This window comes from Muntiacus reevesi, chromosome 15 (genome assembly GCF_963930625.1).
Source record: "Muntiacus reevesi chromosome 15, mMunRee1.1, whole genome shotgun sequence".
NCBI lineage: Eukaryota > Metazoa > Chordata > Mammalia > Artiodactyla > Cervidae > Muntiacus > Muntiacus reevesi.
Window position 1 is genome coordinate 19,544,448 of NC_089263.1, and position 25,158 is coordinate 19,569,605.

General features: G+C 40.7%; 1 protein-coding gene and 1 non-coding gene across 2 annotated transcripts in view; one reads left to right on the plus strand and one right to left on the minus strand.

Moving 5' to 3' along the window:
- Nucleotides 1–27: 27 nt before the first annotated feature.
- The window catches only part of WDR93 (WD repeat domain 93), a 46,705-nt gene continuing 21,574 nt past the window's right edge, over nt 28–25,158 (plus strand). The window contains exons 1-7 of the mRNA XM_065906396.1: nt 28–44; nt 8,638–8,982; nt 9,989–10,181; nt 12,420–12,484; nt 19,161–19,239; nt 21,365–21,483; nt 23,372–23,410. Coding sequence (XP_065762468.1) covers nt 8,680–8,982; nt 9,989–10,181; nt 12,420–12,484; nt 19,161–19,239; nt 21,365–21,483; nt 23,372–23,410 — 798 coding nt within the window. The 5' untranslated portion in view covers nt 28–44; nt 8,638–8,679. The remainder of the gene's footprint in view (nt 45–8,637; nt 8,983–9,988; nt 10,182–12,419; nt 12,485–19,160; nt 19,240–21,364; nt 21,484–23,371; nt 23,411–25,158) is intronic.
- Nucleotides 22,094–22,166, minus strand: TRNAG-UCC (transfer RNA glycine (anticodon UCC)). Its single transcript has one exon. It is a non-coding gene; the product is annotated as a tRNA-Gly (tRNA).

Below are 25,158 nucleotides of genomic sequence, written 5' to 3' on the forward strand. Positions count from 1 at the left end.
CCGGAAGTTGTGGTTACTACGGCGACGCCACGCTTCTGGTCCAGGTGAGAGAAACATCGGCTTCTGATCCGGGTCCCGAGGCTCCTCACAAGTCTCAGGACTCCCCTCTGTCTCTAGGATCTCCTAGCGGGGGATCTGAGGGAACCTGTCTCCTCAACCTCAGGCGTCCCCGGGACGCCCTGCGCCTCCCCGCAGATCCCGGGGACCCAGGGGCCTCCACAGCGGAGTCCCGAAAGGAGGTTTCCCTGAACTTTTTGCTTGGGGACTGAGGTGCCTAATCATTTCCCAGCTCTGTACCTCTGTTTTCTCTTGAGCAACACCAGTTCCAGATCTGGGGAAGGAAATGGTTAGAGCAGAGATAAGCCAATTCATGGGGTGTATTTTAGCATGAGAGCTAGGTAAAGTGAGAGAATTTTCTGTTAGGATTGTTGAATGAAAACTGAAAGAAGGTTGCTCCTTGAGGGAATTCTGAAAAAGGGTTAATATGAAGGAAGTGGGGGCTAAAAGAGATTACAATAAAACTACACCACTGAACTTTCCTTTTTGAGGCTTGAAGACATGAAGCCCCACTCTTCCATAAGCAGTAATTTTATAGAGTTCTCCAGTATTCTTGGACTTCCCTTGTGGCTCAACTGGTTAAGAATCCGCCTGCAATGCGGGAGACCTGGGTTCAGTCCCTGGGTTGGGGATCCCCTGGAGAAGGGAAAGGCTACTCACTCCAGTATTCTGGCCTGGAGAATTCCATGGACTGTATAGCCCATGGGGTCACAAAGAGTTGGACATGACTGAGCGACTTACATTCACTTATTGTCACAAAGTAAGGGCATCAGTTTTTTTTAAACTTTATTCCCATGATCAGGTTTGCCCCTCACATTTGTAGGCCCTGGGTAAAAGTACAAATAGAGACCCACAAACCATAAGTTTAAATATTTAAATTTTTAATCAAGGTAACAATTGTTGTATAAGCTATGTTCTTTTCTCCTACCTTGACAACATACCATCATAATGATCTAGAAGACCAGTTTCATATTCAGGATTCTTGGACTCCTTGGAATACCTGGAAACCCAGCTGGAATATGGCACTGTGGAGAAAGCTGATCTCTAGTTCTTTCCCAGTTGTAACAGAGCAGGATGAGCACATCCCTTCAGTTCAGTTCAGTTTAGTCGCTCAGTCATGTCCAAAGCTTTGTGACGCCATGGACTTCAGCACATCAGACTTCCCTGTCTATCACCAACTCCTGGAGCTTGTTCAATCTCATGTCCATCGAGTCAGTGATCCCATCCAACCATCTCATTCTCTGTCATCCCTTTCTCCTCTGGCCTTCAATCTTCAGCATCAGGGTCTTTTCCAATGAGTCAGTTCTTCACATCAAGTGGCCAAAGTATTAGAGTTTCAGCTTCAGCATCAGTTCTTCCAATGAATGTTCAGGACTGATTTCCTTTAGGATGAACTGGTTGGATCTCCTTGCCGTCCAAGGGACTCTCAAGCGTCTTCTCCAACACCACAGTTCAAAAGCATCAATTCTTCGATGCTCAGCTTTCTTTATGGTCCAACTCTCACATCCATACATGACTACTGGAAAAATCATAGCTTTGACTAGACACTTTTGTTGGCAAAATAATGTCCCTGCTTTTTAATATGCTGTCTAGGTTGGTCATAGCTTTTCTTCCAAGGAGCGTCTTTTAATTTCATGACTGCAGTCACCATCCTCAGTGATTTTGGAGCCCAAGAAAATAAAGTATCTCACTGTTTCCATTGTTTCTCTGTCTATTTCCCATGAAGTGATGGGACTAGATGCCATGATCTTCCTTTTTAGAATGTTGAGTTTTAAGCCAGCTTTTTCACGCTCCTCTTTCATTTTCATCAAGAGGCTCTTTAGTTCCTCTTTGCTTTCTGCCATAAGGGTAGTGTCATCTGCATATCTGAGGTTATTGATATTTCTCCTGGCAATCTTGATTCCAACCTGTGCTTCATCCAGCCGGGCATTTCACATGATGTACTCTGCATATAAGTTAAATAAGCAAAGTACCAGTATACAGCCTTGAGGAACTCATTTCCCAATTGCTGTGCCTCATTTACTTTGTACCCTGTTACTAGGCAGCAGGTCTTGCTCAGCCATTGGTCGGTGCCTCAGTGGGCCTTGCCCATAAGCAACCAACTGTCAATGAACCACAGTTAGTGGTCCTGCCCAGATACTGGTCAGCACCACCGTGGGCCCTGCCCACTGGTAACTGTCAAAAGGGACCATTGGAGAAGAGATTGAGTCAGGGGTTGGTGGTGTGGTGGTCATCAGGTGAAGAGTGAGGTAAGAGGCAGATTCAGGCTTTCTCTTGGAGGCCCTCCAGCACACCGACTTGTGCTAGTGGTTGAGCTGGAAGGCCCAGGGAACAGATTGAGGACTATGTCCTGAGGGCTCCAGAGCCCTCACTAAGGCCCTCCACTTGCCTTGGCCCAAGGAGGAACAGTGAACCTCTCCCCCATCCCTGTCTCTGTGACCCTCTAGCAGTGGCCATCTGTCTGGGTGACAGTCTGTGAGACCTGATCTCCCAATCTGGGTGGCCTGAGGAAGCTGAGAGCTAGTTGGGTTGGATGCTTGGCTTCCTCAGGTATGACATCTGGGCAGGATGTGAGAACCTGGCCCCGAAGCAAGTAAACTGTACCACCTGCTGTGCTAAGCTCTAGGCCTATGGCAATAGATCTAATGAGGGATACAAAAAAAGAGGAAGTACAGCGAAGTGACATGTTAGATGATAGAGATGAGCATAGAGTGCTGCTAAACACAGATTTGTATAGTTTGTTTTGCTGTACCTACAATTCTGCCTTTTCCACAGTATCATAAATTGAATCATTTAGTATGTAGCTTGTTTTTTTTTTTTAGGCCACACTGTGCAGCATGTGGTACATCCAAAATCAGGGATCGAACCCATGCCCCTGCATTAGAAGTGCAGAGTGTTAACCTCTGGACCAAGAAAGTCCAGTGTGTGGCTTTACTATTTGATTTCTTTCACTTGGCATAATGCATTTGAGTTTCACCCATGCTGTGTATATCAGTAGTTTGTAAATATTTAATCACTGAGTAGTATTCCATTGTATGGATGTACCATAGTTTATTGTCTATGCACTGAAGTACATGTGTGTTGTTTCCAGTTTGAGGCAGTTATAAAGAGAGCTGCTATAAATATTTAAGTACAGATTTTCATATGAAACATTTTAATTTTTCTTGCATACATATGTAGAAATGGGATTGCTGAATCCTGTTAAGTGTGTATTCAACTTTGTAAGAAACTGCCAAGCTGTTTTCCAAAGTGGCTGTACTATTTCGTGTTCCCACTGATGTGAATGGGATGTGAATGTGTAGGAGTTTGTCTGTTCACCTGTTGATAAACATTTAGGTTGTTTTCAGTTTGGGGCCCCTGGAAGTAAAACAGTAATGAATGTTCATTTACAAGTCTATGTATGGACATATGATTTCAGTTCCCTTTTATCACACCTAGGAGTAGATGTGAATTTAACTTTTTAAGAAAATGCTAAACTGTTTTCTAAACTGTAGTGTTTTACTTTCCCAGCCACAACTGGAAGAGTTCCAGTTTTCCTCATCTTCAACAACACTTATTATGGTCTATCTTTCTAACTTCAGGCATTCTAATACATGGGTAGTACTCTCTCACTGTAATTATAATTTGCATTTCCCTAATGATTAACCATGAAGAACATCTTTAGTATGCCTGTTTGCCATCTGTATATCTTCTTTTGTTAAGTGTCGATGCAAATCTTTTACCCATTTAAAAAAATTATATCATTTTCTTATTATTTTTAAGAATTTTCAAAATATTTTGAATACAAGCATTTTGCCTACAAATATTTTCTCCTAGTCTTTGAGCTATCTTTTATTTTCTTAAACGTTTTTTGAGGAGCATAAGTTTGTTTTGGAAAGGTGTAAATTATCAGTTTGTTCTTACGGAGTGTGTGTTTTAATGTCGTATCTAAGAAATCTTTGTCTAACTGAAGATTGCATAGGTTTTTCCCTATGTTTTCTTCTAGAAGTTTTATCATTTTAAATTTTACATTTAGGCCTATGGTCTACTTTGAATTCTTGCCTGGGAAATCCAATGGACAGAGGAACCTGACAGGCTATAGTACTTGGAGTTGCAAAAGAGTCGGACACGATTTAGTGACTAAACAACCAGTTTGAATTAATTTTTGTATATAGTGCAAGGTATAGATCAGAGTTCTTTTTTCCCCATATAGATATTTAACTGATGCAACATTATTTATTGAAAGGATTGTGCTTTCTTCACTGAATTATCTTTGTCAAAAATAAACTGTCCATATATGTGTGAATCTAGTTCTGTCTTCTCTATTTAGTTTCATTGATATATTTGTCTTTTTTTTTTTTTTTTGGTACCTCTCCATCTCCCTGACCTATCTTACATATCTCTCCATCCCCTACTGCTTCTGGCAGCCACCTGTTTGTTTTCTGTATCTATGACTATTTTGTTTTGTTTGTTCACTTGTACTTTTTAAGTATTTTTAATTTAATTTATTTGGTCACGCTGGGTCTTAGTTGCAGATTGTGAACTCTTAGTTGTGGCATCTGGGCTCTAGTTTCCTGACCAGGGATCAAACCCAGGCCCCCTGCACTGGGAGCATGGAGTCTTAGTCCCTGGACCACCAGGGAAGTCGCTGTATTGTTTTTTTAGATTCCACATATAAGTGAAATCATATGGTACTTGTCTTTCTTGTCTGACTTATTTCACTTAGCATAGTTCACTCTAGGCCTAGTGTTAGTTGCTCAGTTGTGGCCAACTCTTTGCGACCCCATGGACTGCAACCCACCAGGCTCCTCTGTCGTTGGGATTTTCCAGGCAAGGATACTGGAGTGGGTTGCCATTTCCTTCTCCAGGGGATCTTCCCAACCCAGGGATTGAACTCGAGTCTGCTGCACTGCAGGCAGATTCTTTACTAACTGAGCTACCAGAGAAGCCCCTATGTCTATCCATGTTGATGCAAATGCAAGGTTTTATTCTTTTTTCTGGCTGAGTAATATTCCATTGTGTATATCACATCTTCTTTTTCCATTCATCTATTGATAGGAACTTAGGTTGCTTCCATATTTTGGCTATTGTGAATTATGCTGTAATGAACACATATCTTTTCAAAATAGTTTTTCTGTTTGTTTGTTTTCTTTGGAAAAATGCCCAAAAGTGGAATTCCTGGATCATATGGTAGTTCTTTGGGATTGGAATGAAAATTGACCTTTTCCAGTCCTGTGGCCACTGTTGAGTTTTCAAATTTTGCAGACATATTGAGTGCAGCACTTTAACAGCATCATCTTTCAGGATTTGAAATAGCTCAGCTAGAATTGCATCACCTCTACTAGCTTTGTTCCTAGTAATGCTTCCTAAGACCCACTTGACTTCACACTCCAGGATGTCTGGCTCTGCATGAGTGATCTCACCATCCTGGTTATCCAGGTCATTAAGACCTTTTTTGTGTAGTTCTTCTGCAGCCTGTGGTGTTGCAGAGTCAGACATGACTTAGCAACTGAACAACAACAACAATGGTAACTCTACTTTTATTTTTTTGAGGAACTTCCATATTATTTTCTGTAGTAACTTCACTAATTTATATTCTCACCAGCAGTGTATGAGGGTTCCCTTTTCTGTACATCCTCACCAACGCTTGTTATTTGTTGTCTTTTTGTCTTTTTTTTAAAGTGCCAATACCATACTGCCTTGATTACTGTGGCTTTTTAAGTCTTGAAGTAGGTAATGTTAATTTTCTAATTCTTTCTTTTTCTAAGTAATTTTGGCTATTCTAGGTACTTTGCATTTCCATATGAAGTGTAACATCAACTTCTTAATTTCTAAAAAATAATGCCAACTGGGATTATCATAGGGATTATTTTAATTTTTTATAAATCAATTTGGGGAGAATTGACACCCTAAAAACATTGTCTTCCAGCCCATGAATAAGATCTCTCTCTCCATTTAGTTAGGTCTTCTCTCAGTGATATTTTATGGACTTCCCTGGTGGGTCAGACAGTTAAGAATCGGCCTGCAGTGCAGGAGACCTGGGTTCGATCCCTGGGTCAGGAAAATCCCCTAGAAAAGAGAACGGCTACCCACTCCAGTATTCTTGCCTGGAGAGCTCCATGAATAGAGGAGCTGGGCTGGCTACAGTCCATGGGGTCACAAAGAGTCAGACATAACTGAGCGACTAACACATACACACTCAGTGGTATTTTATAGCTGTCAGGGTACAGGTCTTGTACATCTTTTGTCAGATTTAACCCTAAGTATTTCATATTTTTATATTATTATCAATAGCATTTTTAATTTTAATTTTTGATTGTTGCCTTTATATAGAAATAGATTTTTGTATATTGAACTTTTCTTCTGCAACCTTGCTGACTTTATTAGCTCTAGTAAAATTTTTTAAAAAAGATTCCACCAGGTTTTCTCTATAGATAATCATATTGTCTGGGAATAGCTCTGCAGAGCTCTTTCCAATCTGAATGAAAGAGTCCCATTTTCCCCGAAATTCCCTCATGCTCTTCTTTTTTAAATAACATCACCCCCCACCTATAACTCCTGACAACTACTGTTCTGTTCCCCATTATTAGTTTTGACTTTCAAGAATGCCTTATAGATGGAGTCACTGCACATAAGTTTTTAGACTGGTTTCTTTCATCCAGCATAATGCCTTTGAGGTTCATCCATGTTTTTGTGTTTATCAGTAGTTTTTTATTTTTATTACTGAGTAGTATCCCATAATGTGGGTATACCACAGTCATTTTTTAATTGGATCTTAGACATTGTGAATTTTACTCCATTGGATGCTGATTATTTTTGTAACTGAGCAAGGGCTCATGTGTCCATGACACAGAAAGCCAAATTCTGACAGCAAGTGTTTATAGCAAAGTAAGGGTTTATTGCAGGGCACCAAGCAAGGGAGTAGGAAATGAGTCTTGGATCCACTCCTTCTTGGTTTTTGGTTTAGGGATATTTTTAAATGGAAAAACAAAGAAATTGGGATTATCTTTGTCATGTGACATTTCTGTGACATGTCTTAGTCATAGTTTTGAGAGTTAGGATGACCCAGTTCATGATTCTCTGGCCAGGTAGTCCATGGCTCGGGGATCTAAGAGCTTAATCTTGCTCTGGAGAAACAACCTGAGTTTGTATGTTAATGATGGTGTCTATAACAGCAATCTTAGTACATTTATGATGTTATCAGCAACTGCAGTCTTAGTCATCTGATTCTGCTTGACCTAGTGTTCAGGATTGAGGTCAGAGGGGAGAAGAAACAGAGTGAAGTCAAAGGAGAGAGGCAAGCGAGTAAAGTTTTAGGTAGAGTAATCACAAACTCAGTAAGGGAACTTAGTTTTATTGGGGCTTGGTTTCATATTTGTATTCATATAAATATTTGTTCTGGTGTGTAGTCAAGTTACTTCATTAAGTTTGATCTTCTGACTTCCAAGATTCATTGGGCAATACCAGAGCAGTATTTGAATAGGATTAACTTTTCCCACTACTTGGCTAGATTCTCCTGAGTACTCTACCCAGTGTTTGTGAATAATGAGGTTTTCTGTTCTTGCTGGTGGAAACAGGCATTATTCGTGGCCCTGTGTGAGCTCAGTTTAGTGTTCCCACTGATGATTTCAGATGGTTCTTTCCTTTCAGACTCAAACCCAGATAGTCTCTTCTCACTTTGCATGGAAACATCACAAATGTGCTCTCACAAATGAGAAAAGATGATGGTAGCAGGGCCTTTATAAGGCTTCCAGGGCCCCAAGGCATTCCAACAGTGCAAGACCCTACTCCACTACCTATTAAACATCTTAAAATGTACCCTGTGTTCCACGTTAAATGCCTCTTCTTAACTGTAACATTTGAAAACCTTTTTATAATTGTACAGTTTTGAGTTTTATAAAGTGCAGATTGCTTGTTCTTTTCTCATAAACTTAGATATTATGTACACACAGTAGAGTTGATAAGCTGTCAATGTTTTCGTAAATATTTATTTTGATTTTGTGGGATTTTCTTTTTAAGTCAGTTTCTTTTCAGGTCTCAAATATTTCTGTAAGCCCTGGAAAAATCTCATAGGCTCTGGGCACTGCGCCTGCAGAGCTGGATGGCAGCAGGGGGAATAGAGAGGAAGGAGTAAACTGGACAGCAAGGAAGGGAAGTGTTTGAGCTGTATCTGACTGGAGGTGAAAGGAAAACAAGCAGAGAATCATGGCCCCCTACCCAGCTGGCTTCAGCACAGCCATTTGCAGAGATGGAAGAGCCAGGAGAAGGCATAAGTTGCAGAGAAAGGGTGAATTCAATTTGGGACAGAAAGCCACTCTGTTATCAGGAGGTGAAGAAAGGCAGCAAGAAGTCAAATTCCTTTCCTTTCATCATAGCACATGTCATCTTGGGGTGGCCTGAAAGATATGAATAGTCAAAACCTGTCTCTGCTGATATCCTTATTAAAATGAAGAGCATATCTTAGTGATGTGGTAATGAGGCAGGTGCCAGGCTCTAGAATAAATAGTGCCCATAAGTGAATACGCTAAGGAGGATGATGTGCTGTCTTCTGATAACTTCCCCCTTTTATCTGTAAGTACCTCAGCTTGTTTCTTTGACCAGCTTTTCAGAATTTCATAGACATTTCCAACACTATCTTCTGTGATGGCAAGTCCCAAAGGAAGTCGAAGTCAGAAGATGAAGCTCCCCATCTTTACCCGAAAGGGGACACTGGAGGTGCCGTCCCCAACAGAGAAGGACTGGTCTAAGGATGATGAAGATGATTGGGTCTTCAAGGATCCAGATCAAGAGCAGGATTCCCTACCCCAGCCGTATCGAATGATCAACAAAATGGTGAACTCACTGTTTGACCGTTCATGGGAAATTATTGAGGAGAGGGATACCTCAAAGACAGCTGAGCTCCGCCGGACCCAGCCCACCATCTACCATCCACTTAGAGAAAGTAAGGTATGGAGCAGCTGCCAAGGTGGCCTTGTTTCTCAACTGAGTGGTGGTTTTCACATTTATTTTATTAATTATTTATTTATTTGGCTGTGTTGGGTCTCAGTTGCACCGTGGAGGATCTTCATTTTGTTTTGCGGGTTCTTTTGTTACAGCACAGGGGCTCCAGAGCACATGGGCTCACTAACTGGGGCATGTGGGCTCTCTCGCTGACCAGGGATCGAACCCGTGTCCCCTGCATTGCACGGCAGAGTCTTAACCACTGGACCACCAGGGAAGTCCCCTCAACTGAGTGTTAAGATAATAAATGAAAACTCCTGATCCAGGGAAGGAATTCCTGCCAGGAAGCTTCATTCACCTGTATTACAGGTGCATGCTGGAAAGATTACAGGCATGCTGATGTTGATTAAAATGGATCTAGTCATTGCCTGGGTAAATGGGTATTCTGGTTAACTGAAGATTATGGACATCTACCTTTTACATCCTATTGTTATTTGAAAATCTTTCGGAGTGTATTAATCACTGTCTTGCTTGGTGGTTAAGAATCTGCCCGGTGTCAGCTACAACTCTTTCCACAGTGTTCTAGAAGAACAAAGTACAGGGAATGGGGGTCACTGGTCCACTTATCACAGGGCTATGGCCACGCTTGGTGTTGTGAATGAGCATTTCTTCTCAACTTCCTTGCTTTCTCCTGCCCCTTCCCCTAAATGTAGAATACTATGACTTGCTTATATCTGGGCAAGATATTTAGATGGGCACTGCATTTGGGTGGGATACCATAACTAGGAAGGACCTGCATCACTTTTTGAAGAGTTAGCTCAGGACTTCCTTAGTGGTCCAGTGGTTAAGGCTCCACGTTCCCCTTGCAGGGGGCAGAGGTTCGATCTTGGCTGGAGAACTGAGAATCCTGCAAGCTGCACAATGCTGCCAAAAAAAGAAAAGTTAGCTCTTGTTACTTGCAGATGGCAGTAACTGAAAACTATTCCTTTTCTCTTTGTTTTGCTTTTTCCAGCTCAACACAATGCCAAACTGCATGGATGTTTCCCAAGACTATGTGTTTATTGGAGGAAGCAAAGGATTCTCTATCTATAATCTGCATAACGCTAAACAGTTATATGTTTGGGAGAAACTTAAGGTTGATGTCATTTCCATCTGGGCCACAGATTTGGGGAGTGAAATACTTATTGCTCCTGTGGATGAAACGGGTACATGTCCCTCTCTTTCCTTTTTAGCCTAATCTACAGATACCTGTAGACTGTTGTTCAGTTTAATCTTCTTTGCAGGCGTGGGAGGGACCAGACATGGAGAGTTCTCCCTGGTCATGTAGTAGCAGCCAGCATCTGCAGGACAGTGTGGTGTGCCAGGCGCTGTTCTCACATTTCACATATGTTGGTCCATTTCACCCTCTCAATAACCTAGGAGATACATATAGTTTATTATTGTTGTTTTTCAGAAGAGGTAATGCAGAAAGCGGGCTTTCTGGGTGACTCAATGGTAAAGAATCTGCCTGCCAATGCAGGACATGAGGGTTTGATCCCTGGGTGGGGAAGATCCCCTGGAGGAGGAAATGGCAACCCACTCCAGTATTCTTGCCTGGAGAATTCCATGGACAGAGGAGCCTGGCAGGCTGCAGTCCATGGGTTTGCAAAGAGTCAGACATGACTTAGCAATTAAATAACAACAGAGAAAGTGGCACAGGCAGGATTTGAACCAGGCAGTGTAGCCCCGGAGTCCACACCCTTTCCAGCACTCAGCAGTCCTACTGCTCACATATGCAAGGCTTGCTTTCCCCCTCTCAGCCTGAGGATGAATCAGGCAGGGGAACCTTTGTACAGAGAACTATGGACGGTGTCCTGGAGGATACTCTTTCTGTAGGAGAATGATCTGATTCCATTGACGTTTTAGGAAGAGCACCCTGATAGGAGTTTGAAAAACCCAAATGGAAAGGTAGAGAGACCAGGAAGAGCTAGTTCATCAATTGAGGAGAGAAATTATGAAGGTCTGAGCTAAGACAGGAGCTGTTTAATTGAAAAGTGCACTATGGTTCTGTAAGATGTTAACACTAGGGGAAGTGAGATGAGGGGTATAAGGGAATGCTTTGTAGTATTTTTGCAGTTTTTCTATATGTCTAAAATTAGTTCAAAATAAAAAGCTTAAAAAATGAAAAGGAAAATATAATGGAAAAACTTGGTCAGAGATGGAACATATGTGTGGAGTTGGGAAGTGGGGGGTATGAAGAAAAATGACTCCTTTCTGCCTTTAGATAATGGGATCAAAGATGATACCATTCCTTGAAAAGCAGTTATAGGAGAGTAAGGTTTCAGGGGACTGTGAGTTGAAAGCCTCAATTTGCACATGTAGATGTTTGAGGCACCTGGATTAGGAATGTTGATATTCAGGAGGAGTTTGGTCTGACGATAGGATTGCATTTATCACACTGCATTATATCCAGTTGGTTTCATGTCTGTGTGATTCTGAATGTGATAAACTGGAGGGTGGAGACTGCCTTGGTTGTCCTTCGCTCCTTTGTGGTCTTGGAGCAGATATCCCATGAATATTTATTGGGTTGAGTTAGACTTTCACCCACAGCGGGCCAGGTGCCTCTTGAAAGTCTGTATTATGGCAATAGAGGTAGGTTATGAGTGTCTGGGAGGCACCTCAAGAAAGTGGCAAGAAGTTTGTGGGTGATGACCATATACTAGAGCCCTTAGGTTAAATGGGAATTAGAATGACCGAATTACTTACTGAATTGACAAAATTAACTTCATGAGGAGCTTGCTGGGGTTTGAGAGATGAGGCACATAGAAGAGGAAGAAACCATCCTTTCCCTCAGAGAATCCATGCACTCGCAAGAGGAATAATGAACACTCACAGGAAGTGAGGGCTTCTCTCTTAGCTCAGTCAGTAAAGAATCCGCCTGCAATGCAGGAGACCTGGGTTTGATTCCTGGGTCTGGAAGATCCCCTGGAGAAGGAAATGCAACTCACTCCAGTATTCTTGCCTGGAAAATCCCATCGACAGAGGAGCCTGGTGGGCTACAGTCCATGGGGTTGCAAGAGTCAGACATGACTTAGTGACTAAACCACCACTGCCATAGGAAGTGATTGGATGACACTGTGAAACACTGGAGTGATGTGCTAAAACAGGTGGATGGAAATCAAGGAGTGGATCAGTGTAGCTGAAGTGCTTACAAACAGATTCTAAAAGGAGAAGGTAGGGCCAGTGTAGCTAGAGATGACCTAAGAGTGAGAATAGCTTGAACATTTCAAGTGAGGGGTGGAAGAAGGCCAGGAAACCAAGATGATCACCGGCAGTGGAGGGGGTGGGATGGAAACCTAATAATGCACGAGCTTATGATATTTCAGAAAGTCAAACATATAAAATTCCAATTTGTCTTCAGCTCACTTGTCTGTCTCTCAATCTTCCTTATTTTTCTGTTTCAGGTATCGTTCGACTGTTTTATTTTTATAAGGATGGTCTTTACCTCATCAAAGCCATCAATGAATCGGTAAGCTCCTGTCCTTTCATCGATAGCTGGGCCAAAAGCTGTAGCAAATTAAGTTTACTTTTAACATGGAAGCAATGACAGCTATCCTAGAGTAGAGAGAAGTAGAGACCTCCCTGGCCAGGGAGCCTCCTCCAGAATATCCAACTGAAAGATCCCTCACCATCAGAGAGTACATACTGAATGCCTTGGATTTATTTACCCTCTTGTCAAGAGAAGAAAATTACTAAGGAACTCCAGTCCAAATTGAGCACCAGATCAACATATCTAATAACAACTTTGTTGTTTAGTTGCTATGTCGTGTCCGACCCTTTTGCGACCCCATGGACTATAACCCATCAGGCTCCTCTGTCCATGGAATTCTCCAGGCAAGAATACTGCAGTGGATAGCCATTTCCTTCTCCAGAGGATCTTCCCAACCCAGGCATCAAACCAGTGCCTCCTGCATTGGCAGCCGGATTCTTTACCACTGAGCCACCAGGGAAGCCCTAATAACCACTTACAAGCCGCTAAATTTTCCGGGCTGCTTCACATCCCGTTCTCTTATCCATACTCTTCCCTCCGCCTAGAAAGCTCTCCTTGTTTCCCTGCCTACTATGTGTGCCTCTTAAATTGCTCTCATTCCTCAAGACCAGCTCAGACATCCTCTTCTTTGAGATCCTTTCCGAAGAGAAGTTGCCCTTTCCCTGCGGTGTAACCACCATAGAGGACAGAATTGCTATCACAGTGTTTCTCCCCCCTCCATATTTATTTGTTTATATGACTGTTTCTTCTCCTGGATGTAAGTTCCTCGAGAGCAGAGGACATGGACCCATATATTTCTTATTCCTAGTACCTTGCCTGCATACTGTAGGTTTTTGAAAGTGTTTTTTAAATTAACAAACCCAAAAAGGAGGAGGTATTGCTAAGAGTATATTTTTAATTGCGGTTTATTTTATAAAAAATATTACTGATGAGCACCAAAGCAATTCAGTGTGTGTGGGGGGGATGCTAGAATGATGCTGGAATGCTGGATAAACAAATTGGGGGAAAGAATGAAGCTCAACCCTACCTCACATCATATATAAAAATTAGAGATGAATTATAGACTTAACTTTAAAGGGCAAAGACATTATCCTTTTTAAAGAAAATACAGGAAATGGTTTTTACAACCTTGGGGCAAGCAAAGATTTATTAGGACATAAAAGGCACTAACTGTAAGAGAAAAAAACTGAAATGGGACTTCATCAAAGAAAATTCTCATGCCTCATGTGAGTGAATGAAAGTCTCTCAGTTACGTCCGACTCTTTGTGACCCATGACTGTATAGTCCATGGAATTCTCCAGGCCAGAATACTAGAGTGGGTAGCTATTCCCTTATCCAGGGAATCTTCCCAACCCAGGGATCGAGCCCAGGTCTCCTGTATTACGGGCAGATTCTTTACCAGCCAAGCTACCAGGGGAGCCCAAGGATACTGGAGTGGGTAGCCTATCCCTTCTCCAGTGGATCTTCCCAACCCAAGAATTGAACTGGGGTTTCTTGCATTGCAGGCAGATTTTTTACCAGCCGAGCTATCAGGAAGCTCTCAGGCCCCATGCGATATGCAAAAATGAACTCAAAATGGATCATTTGAGCTATTTGAAAAATCAAAAACTATAAAACCTCTAGAAGAAAACATAGGAGCAAGTCTTTGTGACCTTTGTTAGGCAAAGATTTTTTTAAACTACAATACAGAAACTACATTTCATACAAGAAAAAAAATTGATACATCAGACTTCATCAAGACTAAAACCTTCTGTCCTATAAAAGACACTGTTAAAAAAATAAAAAGGCAAGTTATAGACTAGGAGCAAATAATTGCAAATCACATATCTGATAAAAGACTTGTATCTAGAAGATAGAAAGAACTCTCAAAACTCAAAAATAAGAAAAACAACACAGGTTTTTAAAATGAGCAAATATCCTGAAAAAAAAAAAAAAAAAAAAAGAGTTCACCAAAGAATGTATAGAAGATTAAGATGTTCACTACCATTAGTCATTAGGGAAAATGCAAATTAAAATCATGACCTATCACTGCATGTGTACTAGAATGCCTAAAATTGAAAAGACAGACCATACCGAGTGTTAGCAGAACTATGAAACAGCTGGGACTCTCATACACTGCTGGTGGTGGAGACTAGTGCCACTACCACTTTGGCAGTTATTTTTTAAAAAGACATTAAACATACACCCACCATACGATGTGGCCATTCCACTCCCAAGTATTTGCCTGGGAGAAATGAAAGTATACTTCCGTATGAAGATTTGTACATGGACGTTCCTAGTAGCTTCCTTTGTCATAGCCAGAATCCAGGAGCCGCTCCACACCCATCAACAGGTGAATGGCTCAGTCAGTCTTGGCACATACTGCTCAGCAGTAAAAAGGGATACGTAAAACAACACGGTTACAGCTCAGAATAATTAGGCTGAGTGAAAGAAGTCAGACAAAAAAAGAATACATATATACTGTATGATTCCATTTCTAGAAAATTCAAGGAGATACAAAACTAATCTAGGAACAGGGAATGCCAGTTTTTGCCTGGGGTAGGTTGGGAGAGGGGTGGAAAAAAGGCTTACAAAGGGGCGGGAGGAATGGATATGTTCCTTATCTTGATTGTGGTGTTGGTTTCAAGGGATCTATATATGTCTAAATTAACCAAATTGAACAGTTTAAATATGTGCAGTTTATTATATTATTATCATATCCCTAATAAAACTAATTTAAAACTTATGTTCATCATAAGATGCTGTTGGGGACTTCCTTGGTAGTACAGTAGATTGGAATCTGCCTGCCTATGCAGCGGACACAGGTTTGATCCCTGGTCCGGGAAGATCCCATATGCCGCAGAGGAGCTAAGCCCATGCACCACAATTATTGAGCTGGAGTCCTAGAGCCCACAAGCAACTACTGCAACTACTGAGGCACTAGAGCCCGTGTTCCACAAGAAAAGAAGCCACCTCAATGAGACGCCCGCACACTGCAACAAAAAGTAACCCCCACTTGCCCAACTAGATAAAGCCCATGCATAACATGAAGACCCAGCACAGTCCAAAAGAGATAATTAAAAGATGCTGTTAGAGTTTAGTCAGTATTAGGGGCAGAGAGTGGACCCCAGAGAGCTCTGAGAAACCCCACTGCTGCCCTGCCTAGTGACCCTATAATATAAAATGTCCAAACTCATCATGTAAACATGTCCAAGCTCATGAAGTTGTACCTTTAGTATCTGTGCCTCTGTGAAGTTGCTCAGTCATGTGTGACTCTTTGTGATCCCATGGACTGTAGCCTACCAGGCTCCTCCATCCATGGAATTTTCCAGACAAGAGTACTGGCATGGGTTGCCATTTCCTTCTCCAGGGAATCTTTCCAACCCAGGAATCGAACCCAGGTCTCCCGCATTGCAGGCAGACACTTTACCATCTGAACCACCAGGGAAAACTGCTTTTAAACTTTATGTAAAAAGAAATCTCTTTAAAAAAAGATACAAGGAGTACTCATCAACTCATTTCAGAACTGTGACCAGCAGAACCGTGATATCTAAACTTGACAGGAACATTATACACAAAGTAATGTTAGTGAATTACAACACACTAGTAGTGTTTAAAAAATTAATTCATAACAGATATATCTTTTAGGGACTTCATTATTGCCTTTGGAAGTTGCTAGGGTACAAAGTCTGTATTCTGAAAACTCATCAGCGAGAGCATCAAGCATTTCTCTTGACTTTCCCACATAGGCCGTATTTCTGGATAATCAAATCAATGATGACAGAAAAAGTGGAGAGATTTTCTTTACAGAATTCTAACAAATGTGGATTCCCTGATAGCTCAGTTGGTAAAGAATCCACCTGCAACACAGGAGACCCCAGTCCAATCTCTGGGTTGGGAAGATCCCCTGGAGAAGGGATAGGCTACCCGCTCTAGTATTCTTGGCCTTCCCTTGTGGCTCAGCTGGTAAAGAATCTGCCTGCAATGCGGGAGACCTGGGTTTGATTCCTGGGTTGGGACGATCCCCTGGAGAAGAGAAAGGCTACCCACTCCAGCATTCTGGCCTGGAGAATTCTATGGAATATATAGCCCATGGGGCCACAAAGAGTCAGACACGACTGAGTGATTTTCACTTTTAGTTTCAACAAATGTGGAAGGAATGATAGAATTGGACTATCTCAATTTTTAGCCATTTTGCAGAGGAATGGTCTAGATCATTACATCAGTGCTAATGGGGAACTTTACAATTGATGAGCCAGGATGACACCTTTTGTCAGTGATCAGTGTGAACTTTATTAAAAGAAAGACCAGCTAGCTATTATGAGCCTCCTGGTGTGATGCTGGAGGGAGACACAGAACACCTGTGTAGTATTCTTGCCTTTTATTTTAATTGTACCTAAATCTAATCAAACCTCTAGATCTGATTACTGGTTTATAGGAAATACAAGGGATCCCAAGGACATATTAAATAATGCCATGGGATGCAATCAGTCCAATCCAGAAAGTGAAAAAAAATCTATAGGACAAATGACCTGATTTATTCAACAAAAAAGAATGGCAAAAAGAAAAACAAATGGGGTAACAGTTATAAATCAAAAGAGACTTCAGAGATGAATTAACTAAATATACTACATGGACTTTATTTGAATCCTGATTTGAACAAACCAGTTGTGGAGAGACACTTATGAGACAATTGAGGAAATTTGAAAACAGACTGGGCTAGTAAGTGATATTAAAGAGTTAGGATTAATTAAATAAAAATGTTTAATGAAGTCAGGAGGTAATAAAATAAGATTTCCCATATATTATAACTGATGAAGTTGAGTAATGGATACATGGGGTTGGTTCATTATACTATTTTCTGTCTTCATGTGCATTTGAAATTTCTATAAAACTTACAAGTTGATATTAAACTATATAAATAAAAATGTTGTAAAAATGACCATACTACCCAAGACAATCTGCAGATTCAATGCAATCCCTATCAAAATACCAATGGCATTTTTCACAGAACTAGAATAAATAACTTTAAAATTTGTATGGAAATACACAAAAGACCCCAAATGTCAAAGCAAGTTTGAGGAAGAAGAGCAGACCTGGAGGAATCACGATTCCTATTATACTCGACTACAAACCACAGTGATCGAAACAATAGGTGTTGCACAAAAACAGACGCATGGGTCGACTAAACAGGATAGGAAGCCCATGTAGTTATGGTCCGTTAATCCATGACAAAGGAGGCAAGACTATACAATGCAGGAAAGGCAGTCTCTTCAATACGTGGCGCTGGGAAAACTGGACAGCTACATGTAAAAGAATGAAATTCAAACATTCTAAGTAAACTCAAAATTATACATATATACATACACACAATGGAATACTTCTAGGCCATAAAAAGAATGAAATTTTGCCATTTGCTGCAACGTGGATGGATTTGGAGGGTATTATGCTAAGTGAAAAAAGACAAAGACAAATATTGTATGATATCACTTTTATGTGGAATCTCAAAAATATAGCAAACTAGTTAATATGACCAAAAATAAAAAACAGACAGATATAGAGAATAAACTAGTACTTACCAGGGGTAGGGAAAAGTAGGGAGGTAATATAGGATTACAGAATTAAGAGATACAAACTATTATGTGTAAAATGAACTACAAGGATATTTTGAACAATATGGGGAATATAGCCAATACTTTATAATAACTGTAAATGGAGTATACACTTTAAAAATTGTGAATCACTATACTGTACATCAAATATACTTCCATTTTTAAACAAGAAAGTGAAAGAAAAACAAAATGTTTAAAACTCCCTCTCCTTAAATAACTTAAGGAGCTTACTAGCCTAATTCTTCTAGGCACCTAATTTTGCTAGTCTTAGAGCCCCTGAAAGGTATAGCACATCTGTATACATTGAGGCTTTTTCACCTTGCTGAAAATTCGAGCAGGTTCCGTTCAGTCTCTACTTCATATGGACTGAATATATTTTTTTTATATGGACTGAATATTTTTGTGCCCCTAAATTTCATGTTGAAATTCTGATCCCCAGTGTGGGAGGTGATTAGGTCATGAGGACAGAATTCTCGTGAGTGGAATTACAGCCCAAGAGAGCTCCCTGAACCCTTCCACCATGTGAGGACACAGAGATGGCAGGCAGTCCATGAGCCAGGAAGCCAGGTCTTAGCAGACACTGAATCTGCCAGAAATCCTTGGAAATCATGGATCATGAGAAATAGATGTTGTTTGAGCCAAATCAGACTATGGCAGTACTATAGCCTAGACAGAGCCTTTTTTTCAAGCAGCTGACCAGAGTTTTCATTGTCATGTAGAGCTCTTTTCACCACATCTTGAAAAGAGTTATTCATAGGTCTGTAGGGTTTGCAACCTGACCAGGAGATCAGACAGTATGAAATCACTGTAAATGATCAGGAGTATTTATGAAACCAGGAAATAAGTCCAAAATCCTTTAGATGGAAAATTGAGTTCTACTTCTTTACATACAACCTAGTCCAATTCCTATACAAAAATGGAACATCTGAAGCAATTTGAGGCATCTTTTTATGCCTCAATCTTTAAAAGGATTGTTTTCCTGATATGAACTACAAAAGGCCCTGAAATACACTCTCCTCTATCATCAGGCTAAACTTACTCTATCAGCTTCTCTCTTCTTTCAGGAGGATGCCAGCAAGCAAACCACCTGTGTAAAGATGGAAATTTCTAAAGGAGGGAACTTTGCAGCCTTGCTCCTACAAGGTAAGACTGACCAAAGGCTCTTCAGAAGATTCAGATTTCCACTATCTTCCAAATAACCCCTTTCCCCAAAAAACATTTTACTTTTTAAAAATAATTTTATTTATTTATTTTTGGATGTGCTGGGCCTTTGTTACTGTGTGTGCTTTTCTATAGTTTTGAAGAGCAGGGGCTACTCTCTAGTTGCAGTGCGTGGTCTGCTTATTGTGGTGGGTTCTCTTGTTGCTGAGCACAGACTCTAGGATGTGCTGGCTTCAGTAGTTGTAGGATGTGGGCTCACTAGTTGCAGTTCCCAGGCTCTAGAGTGCAGGCTCGATGGTTGTGGTGCTCCTTACCACAGGAGCTTAGATGCTCCTTACTACATGGGATCTTCCCAGACCAGGGATCAAACTCATGTCCCCTGGGTTGGCAGCCAGATTCTTTACCACTGAGCCAAGGGAAGCCCTCCAACCCTTTTATTTAGAAATAATTTACAGAAAAGTTGCAAAGATATGGCTGAGTTCCCTTATATCCTGCACCCAGTTTCCCTAATACCAACATTTAATATAACCACGGTACACTTGTCAAAATTAAGCAAATAACATTGGTATAATACAATAAACTACAGATTTTTTTTTTTCAGATTTTTCCAGTTTTTCCTAGATAATTTTTTTGGCTCCAAGGTACAATCCAGGATATCATATTGCATTTGGTCATCATCTTTTTACACTGTACCTGTATGTGTGATGTCTTGGTCTTACCTTGTTTTTCATGACCTCAACATGTTTGCGGAGTACCAGTCAGGTATTTTGTGCAATGGCCCTGATTTTCAGTTTGAATTTTTCCTCATGATTCAAACTGGGGTTAAAGATTTGGAGGAAGATCTCACAGAGGTAAAATGCTCTTTTCATTGAATTATATTGGGAGGTACGTGATAGCACTGCTGCTGATGTTAACCCTGATCACTCAAAGTGATCTGCCAGCTTTCTCCACTGTTGAGCGACTGTTTTTCCCTGTCCATGCTCTAGGTCCAGACCACACTCAAGGGGAGAGAATGTAAACACCATTTTCTGGATGTAGGATGATCAGAGAATTTTGATACCTATGTTGAAACCTCCACAGTGACTGATAAACATTTAGGGGGAGATACTTGGAGATTATGGAAATATCCTATTTGTCATTAAAGTTTTGCCCACCAGTTTTAGCATTCAACATTGGATCTTGCTTCTTGCAATTTTTCCTGTGGTAATAGAACATATTTTATCCAAATGATTATTAGCATGGCTTTTAACTTTTAAATAATTAGACATTTGGCATCTGGGCCTCTATTTAGATTCTTGCCCCAAGTCCCTCAGATGTTAGGCGCTGGAGAAAGATACATATTTTGTAATGCTTTATGCACCAAAGGAAACATTTATACTATCTGTAGTAGTTTCTTAGGGCTGTTATAGCAAAGTACCACAAACTGGCTGGCTTAAAATTACAGACATTTATTCCCTCACAGCTCTGGAGTCCAAAAGTCTAAAAATAAGATGTCTATATGAATACTTTTTAAGGGAACATTTAACCAGAATCCCATTCTAGGAAAGTAACCTTTCCTGGGTTGGCAGGTATTCAGTACAGAAGCTGAGCGTGTTGCTTTGACAAGATAAAGTTCTCACAGCCAGCCCATGGGCTGTCATCTCCTCAAATATTGGTCAGAAGAATTCTCTTGAGGCATCTCTCACAATTCAGTTCTAGCCCTTTGTCAGCCATACCCCTCTCAGTTACTGATTCTGCATATGCCCCTGTCCTTCCCAGGTGGGAATAGCTGTAACACAAAACACCAGTGGAATTTACCATTTGGAACCTAGAAAACGTGGGGACCAGGCAGCGTGGATAGTTAGGTTAAAACTGTTACATCAGCGCCGTGAGGGTGAGAAGCCCATCTCCAGTTAGAGGCAGTGGCCTGGGGCGGGGAGCTCAGGGCTGTGTGAGTGAGGTCTGGCAACAACTGCTACAGAACCACGTCTCCTTCCATTTGTCAAAGTTGCTGTTCCGAAGCTGCCCACTGGCCCTTGTGCCAGTGGTTCTGAGAAGATGGGCCGTTTCTCTGAGGAAACTCGTTGCCTGCTTGCGGTTGCTCAGTGGTTCCTCTTTCCCAATGCAGGAGCCGGGGACATTTGGCTGGATGTGTATAAACTGCCCAAGGAGTCTTGGATCAAGGAAGTGCAGTACCCCCAACTCACCGTAAATACAAAGAAAAAAGTCAGACAGCAGCTGCAATTGGTAGGTAACACCTGTCTTCAACTGATAAGTTTCTCCCTGCCCACATCTAGCGCACCTCCTTGCAATTTCAAGATGAAGGAGCCTGTCTGGAGGCTGTAAGACAGGACAAGAGGCACCCTGGCCTGTGTCTCTCAAGTCAGTTTGCTTTGGTTAAAATAAGATGGTTAAAAAGCAGAGGGGTCTTAAACGGTGGAACACAGTATCTCTCTTGTCTGAGAGTTGCCTCTCCACCAAGACCACTCCCAGGCATTTCTCTGGGAGAGTGTTGTCTTTTTTTTTTTTTTTTTTTTGACTCTGACTAATAGATATATTTTTTCCCCTCCTGGGCTGAAATAATCCTTCCATGTCTCCTATTCCACTATACTCTCCAGATTATGGTATAAAGGAGTTGTTCTAAATATGTGGGAATATATGTATTCTTTATATTATTCTTAGAAGGTAAGTAGAACTCTACTATTTCAGTTTAATTACATGTGATCCCTGGGACTCATGCCATCTCTTTAAAATATAATATTTAAGCAAAAAAAGATTTTAAGACAATTTTCTCATCTGTCTGATGTGCAGTTATTATATATATTGGCTGCATTGTGTGTGGCATGTGGGACCTGAGCTCCCCGACCAGGGATCGAACCCATGCCCCCCGCAGTGGAAGTGCAGAGTCCTAACCACTGGACTACCAGGGAATTCCCAAAGTGTACTTATTATTTTTTTAATCAACAACTGCTGCTGCTGCTGCTAAGTCGCTTCAGTCGTGTCTGACTGTGCGACCCCATAGACGGCAGCCCACCAGGCTCCGCCATCCCTGGGATTCTCCAGGCAAGAACACTGGAGTGGGTTGCCATTTCTTTCTCCAATGCATGAAAGTGAAGTCGCCCAGTCGTGTCCGATTCTTCGCGATCCCATGGACTGCAGCCCACCAGGCTTCTCCGTCCATGGGATTTTCCAGGCAAGAGTACCGGAGTGGGTTGCCATTGCATACAACAAATATCAATTGAGGATGCCTTTAAAACATATTGTGCTATGTGCTATAAAGTGTTAGTGAAATTAATCTACGAGACCAAGATTGAGATTCACATTCAATGCCAAGTACATTGAGTGGCTTTGAATTAATGCCCTTTCTCTCCAGTGAATGTCTTCATAGCAAGGTGTGATTTTTGTATCTCTGGGAGGGTTACTGGCCCAGAGACATTCCTCCTCTAAACTCTTACAGAATCTATTCTTTGCACCTCTCTTTGACACTTCTCATATACTATCCTGTTGTGTGTGAAAGTTCTTTTCTCCTAACTAGATGGTAAATTTCTAGGTTGTTGTACCTTCTGCTTCTTTTTGTCAACCATCCCCATGGCATCCTACCCAGTGCCCAACAGATACATTTTTTGAGGGATTAACTAATTATCCAAGTGGGAAAAGCACCTTGGAATGGGGGTGATTTCTCACCATAATTCACTCAGTTTCTATACACTGAGAGGCAGTCACTAAGGCCTGTTACAGTGGTAGCTCTTGTACTGTGAATTATATTTAGAGTTACTTATAAATAATAATTGTCAACATCACTGATATATTTTGCCAATCAGAAATATTCACTTTAACTTAGATTTTTGTAATAGTCTCCTAGCTGACCCCCTCCCTTCTGCTCATATTCTCTCTTAACGTCACTAATGATTTCTTGTTTTCCCCAATACATATTAAGATCCTAGAGAACAGGTATCATGTATTAAAATCCTACAGGCCAGAAGACCGCACAAATATTGGCCCTCCATGTCTATGGGGATGAGTTCACATCTCATAAGAGTAATTGGGGGGAAGAAGGAGCAACTCAAAAAATTAACAGAAGAAGGGGAACATATACCAAACTCATCATGAATTAATTTCTCATTTTTCTCCCCAGAACATTCCTGATTCTGTGACTGCAGATAGTTTAGATATGGTAAGAAACTTTAAAGAATATCTCCAAAGAGATTTAACTTGCATGTTAGAGATTTTTTTATTTTTTATTTTAAAGGTACCCTAAATGTCAAATATATTGATAAAATATTCTCCCCAGGGCACTGTTTTCAGATTCTCTGTGACTTGATCTTGTCCCTCATTCTCTTGAAGATAGCTCTCTATCCTTGAGGATAATTGACCCAAGTCATTTGTTCAGGGGTGAGTTTCCCTGAGATAAGGGGCCTTACCAGTGTTTTCACATGGTCATGGACTTTTGTAAAATTGGAAAAAGTAACATGTTTTAACCATAATCACTTAAGATCACTGTCATCTCCTCTCACTCAAACTTCCCCTCTGTCACAATAGCCCCCAAACTGAGTTGTATTAGGTGGTCATAGGCACTTTGTATTCTCTTTCTTACAGAGACCCCTAAATCATATATACTTCAGGCCCCATAGAATCCAACTTGCCTTTACCAACGTAAGCAGCCCAATCCACCAAACTGGTGTTTGGGGTTTTTTGTTCTATTTTGGTTTGGAGGTCACCTTTGTACTGGGATACAGCAGAGCACAGACTGGCTTCCTTGGAGCTTCCTGACTCTGCCTCTGAGGCAAAGAGCGCAGCATGCTTTCCAGAGGCTTAGGTCTTGTGATTCAAGCCTATCAGAAGAGAAATGATCAACTTCCAAATGGAAGTCTCTCTCCAGAGGCCTCTCCTTTATCCCTTTTAAAATTACGTTTTGTCTCAAGTTATACAAATGCTATGTGAACACATCGCTTTGGGAAGAACCAAGTAATGCAGACTCAGCAGCCCTCTCCAGAGATCATCACCATTAATAGCTTGGTGTGTGTTTTCTATAGGCCTTTAATATATAGTTTGATTCAGATTATCAGTTTATTTTGAAAAATATACTTTCATTTTATAGGAATTTTCTTCTATATAAGTGGCATCATACTATATAAATTTTCTTATGAATTTGCATTTTTATACTAATCAACTTATTGGCAAAGTTTTGCAATGTCAAACAAACCTACCTTGTTCTTTTGACATCCTCTGTTATACTCCTACTAAAGATGTACCATAGTTTATTTGGTTGTTCATCCACTGATGATATTGAAGGTTTTCCTAACTTGTGGCTTTTATATAATGCAGTGAAAATCTTTGTAAACTCTTCTTTGTGTACCTGAGTGCTTCTGAAGGATGTGTGCAATTTTAGTTTTAATACAGATCCCGTTAAATTGTCCTCCAAAAATGGCATGACAATTTACCATCAATCAATTTCTCCACAGCCTGGTTAACCTTGATATTATTAATTAATTTTTTGTGCAAACTGATGAAACAAAATAGTGTCTTATGTTAATTTTCATTTATCTACTCATATTTTTATTGGCTATTGAGGTCTTATCTTCTGTGAATTGCCTGTGAATTTTTTTCCAATTACATATTTTCTTCCCATCTGTTGTTTCCCTTTTTTACTTTATGTGCTTTTCTGTTGTAAAGACATTTTAGATTCTGTTATAGTCAGAAATTTTAACCTTTTCTTTACAACCATTGCACTTAAGAAGGCTTTCTCTATCTCAAGACTAGAAATAAATTCTCCTGTGCAATAGTTCGTAGTCTTTTTTTTTTTGCACATTTCACTCTTTTATACACATGGTAGTTTCTTTTGTGAGTGGAGCAAGGAAGAGATCAACTTTGATCTATCTTTTAAAAATAGCAATTGCAACACAAGTATCATTCCTATGTATA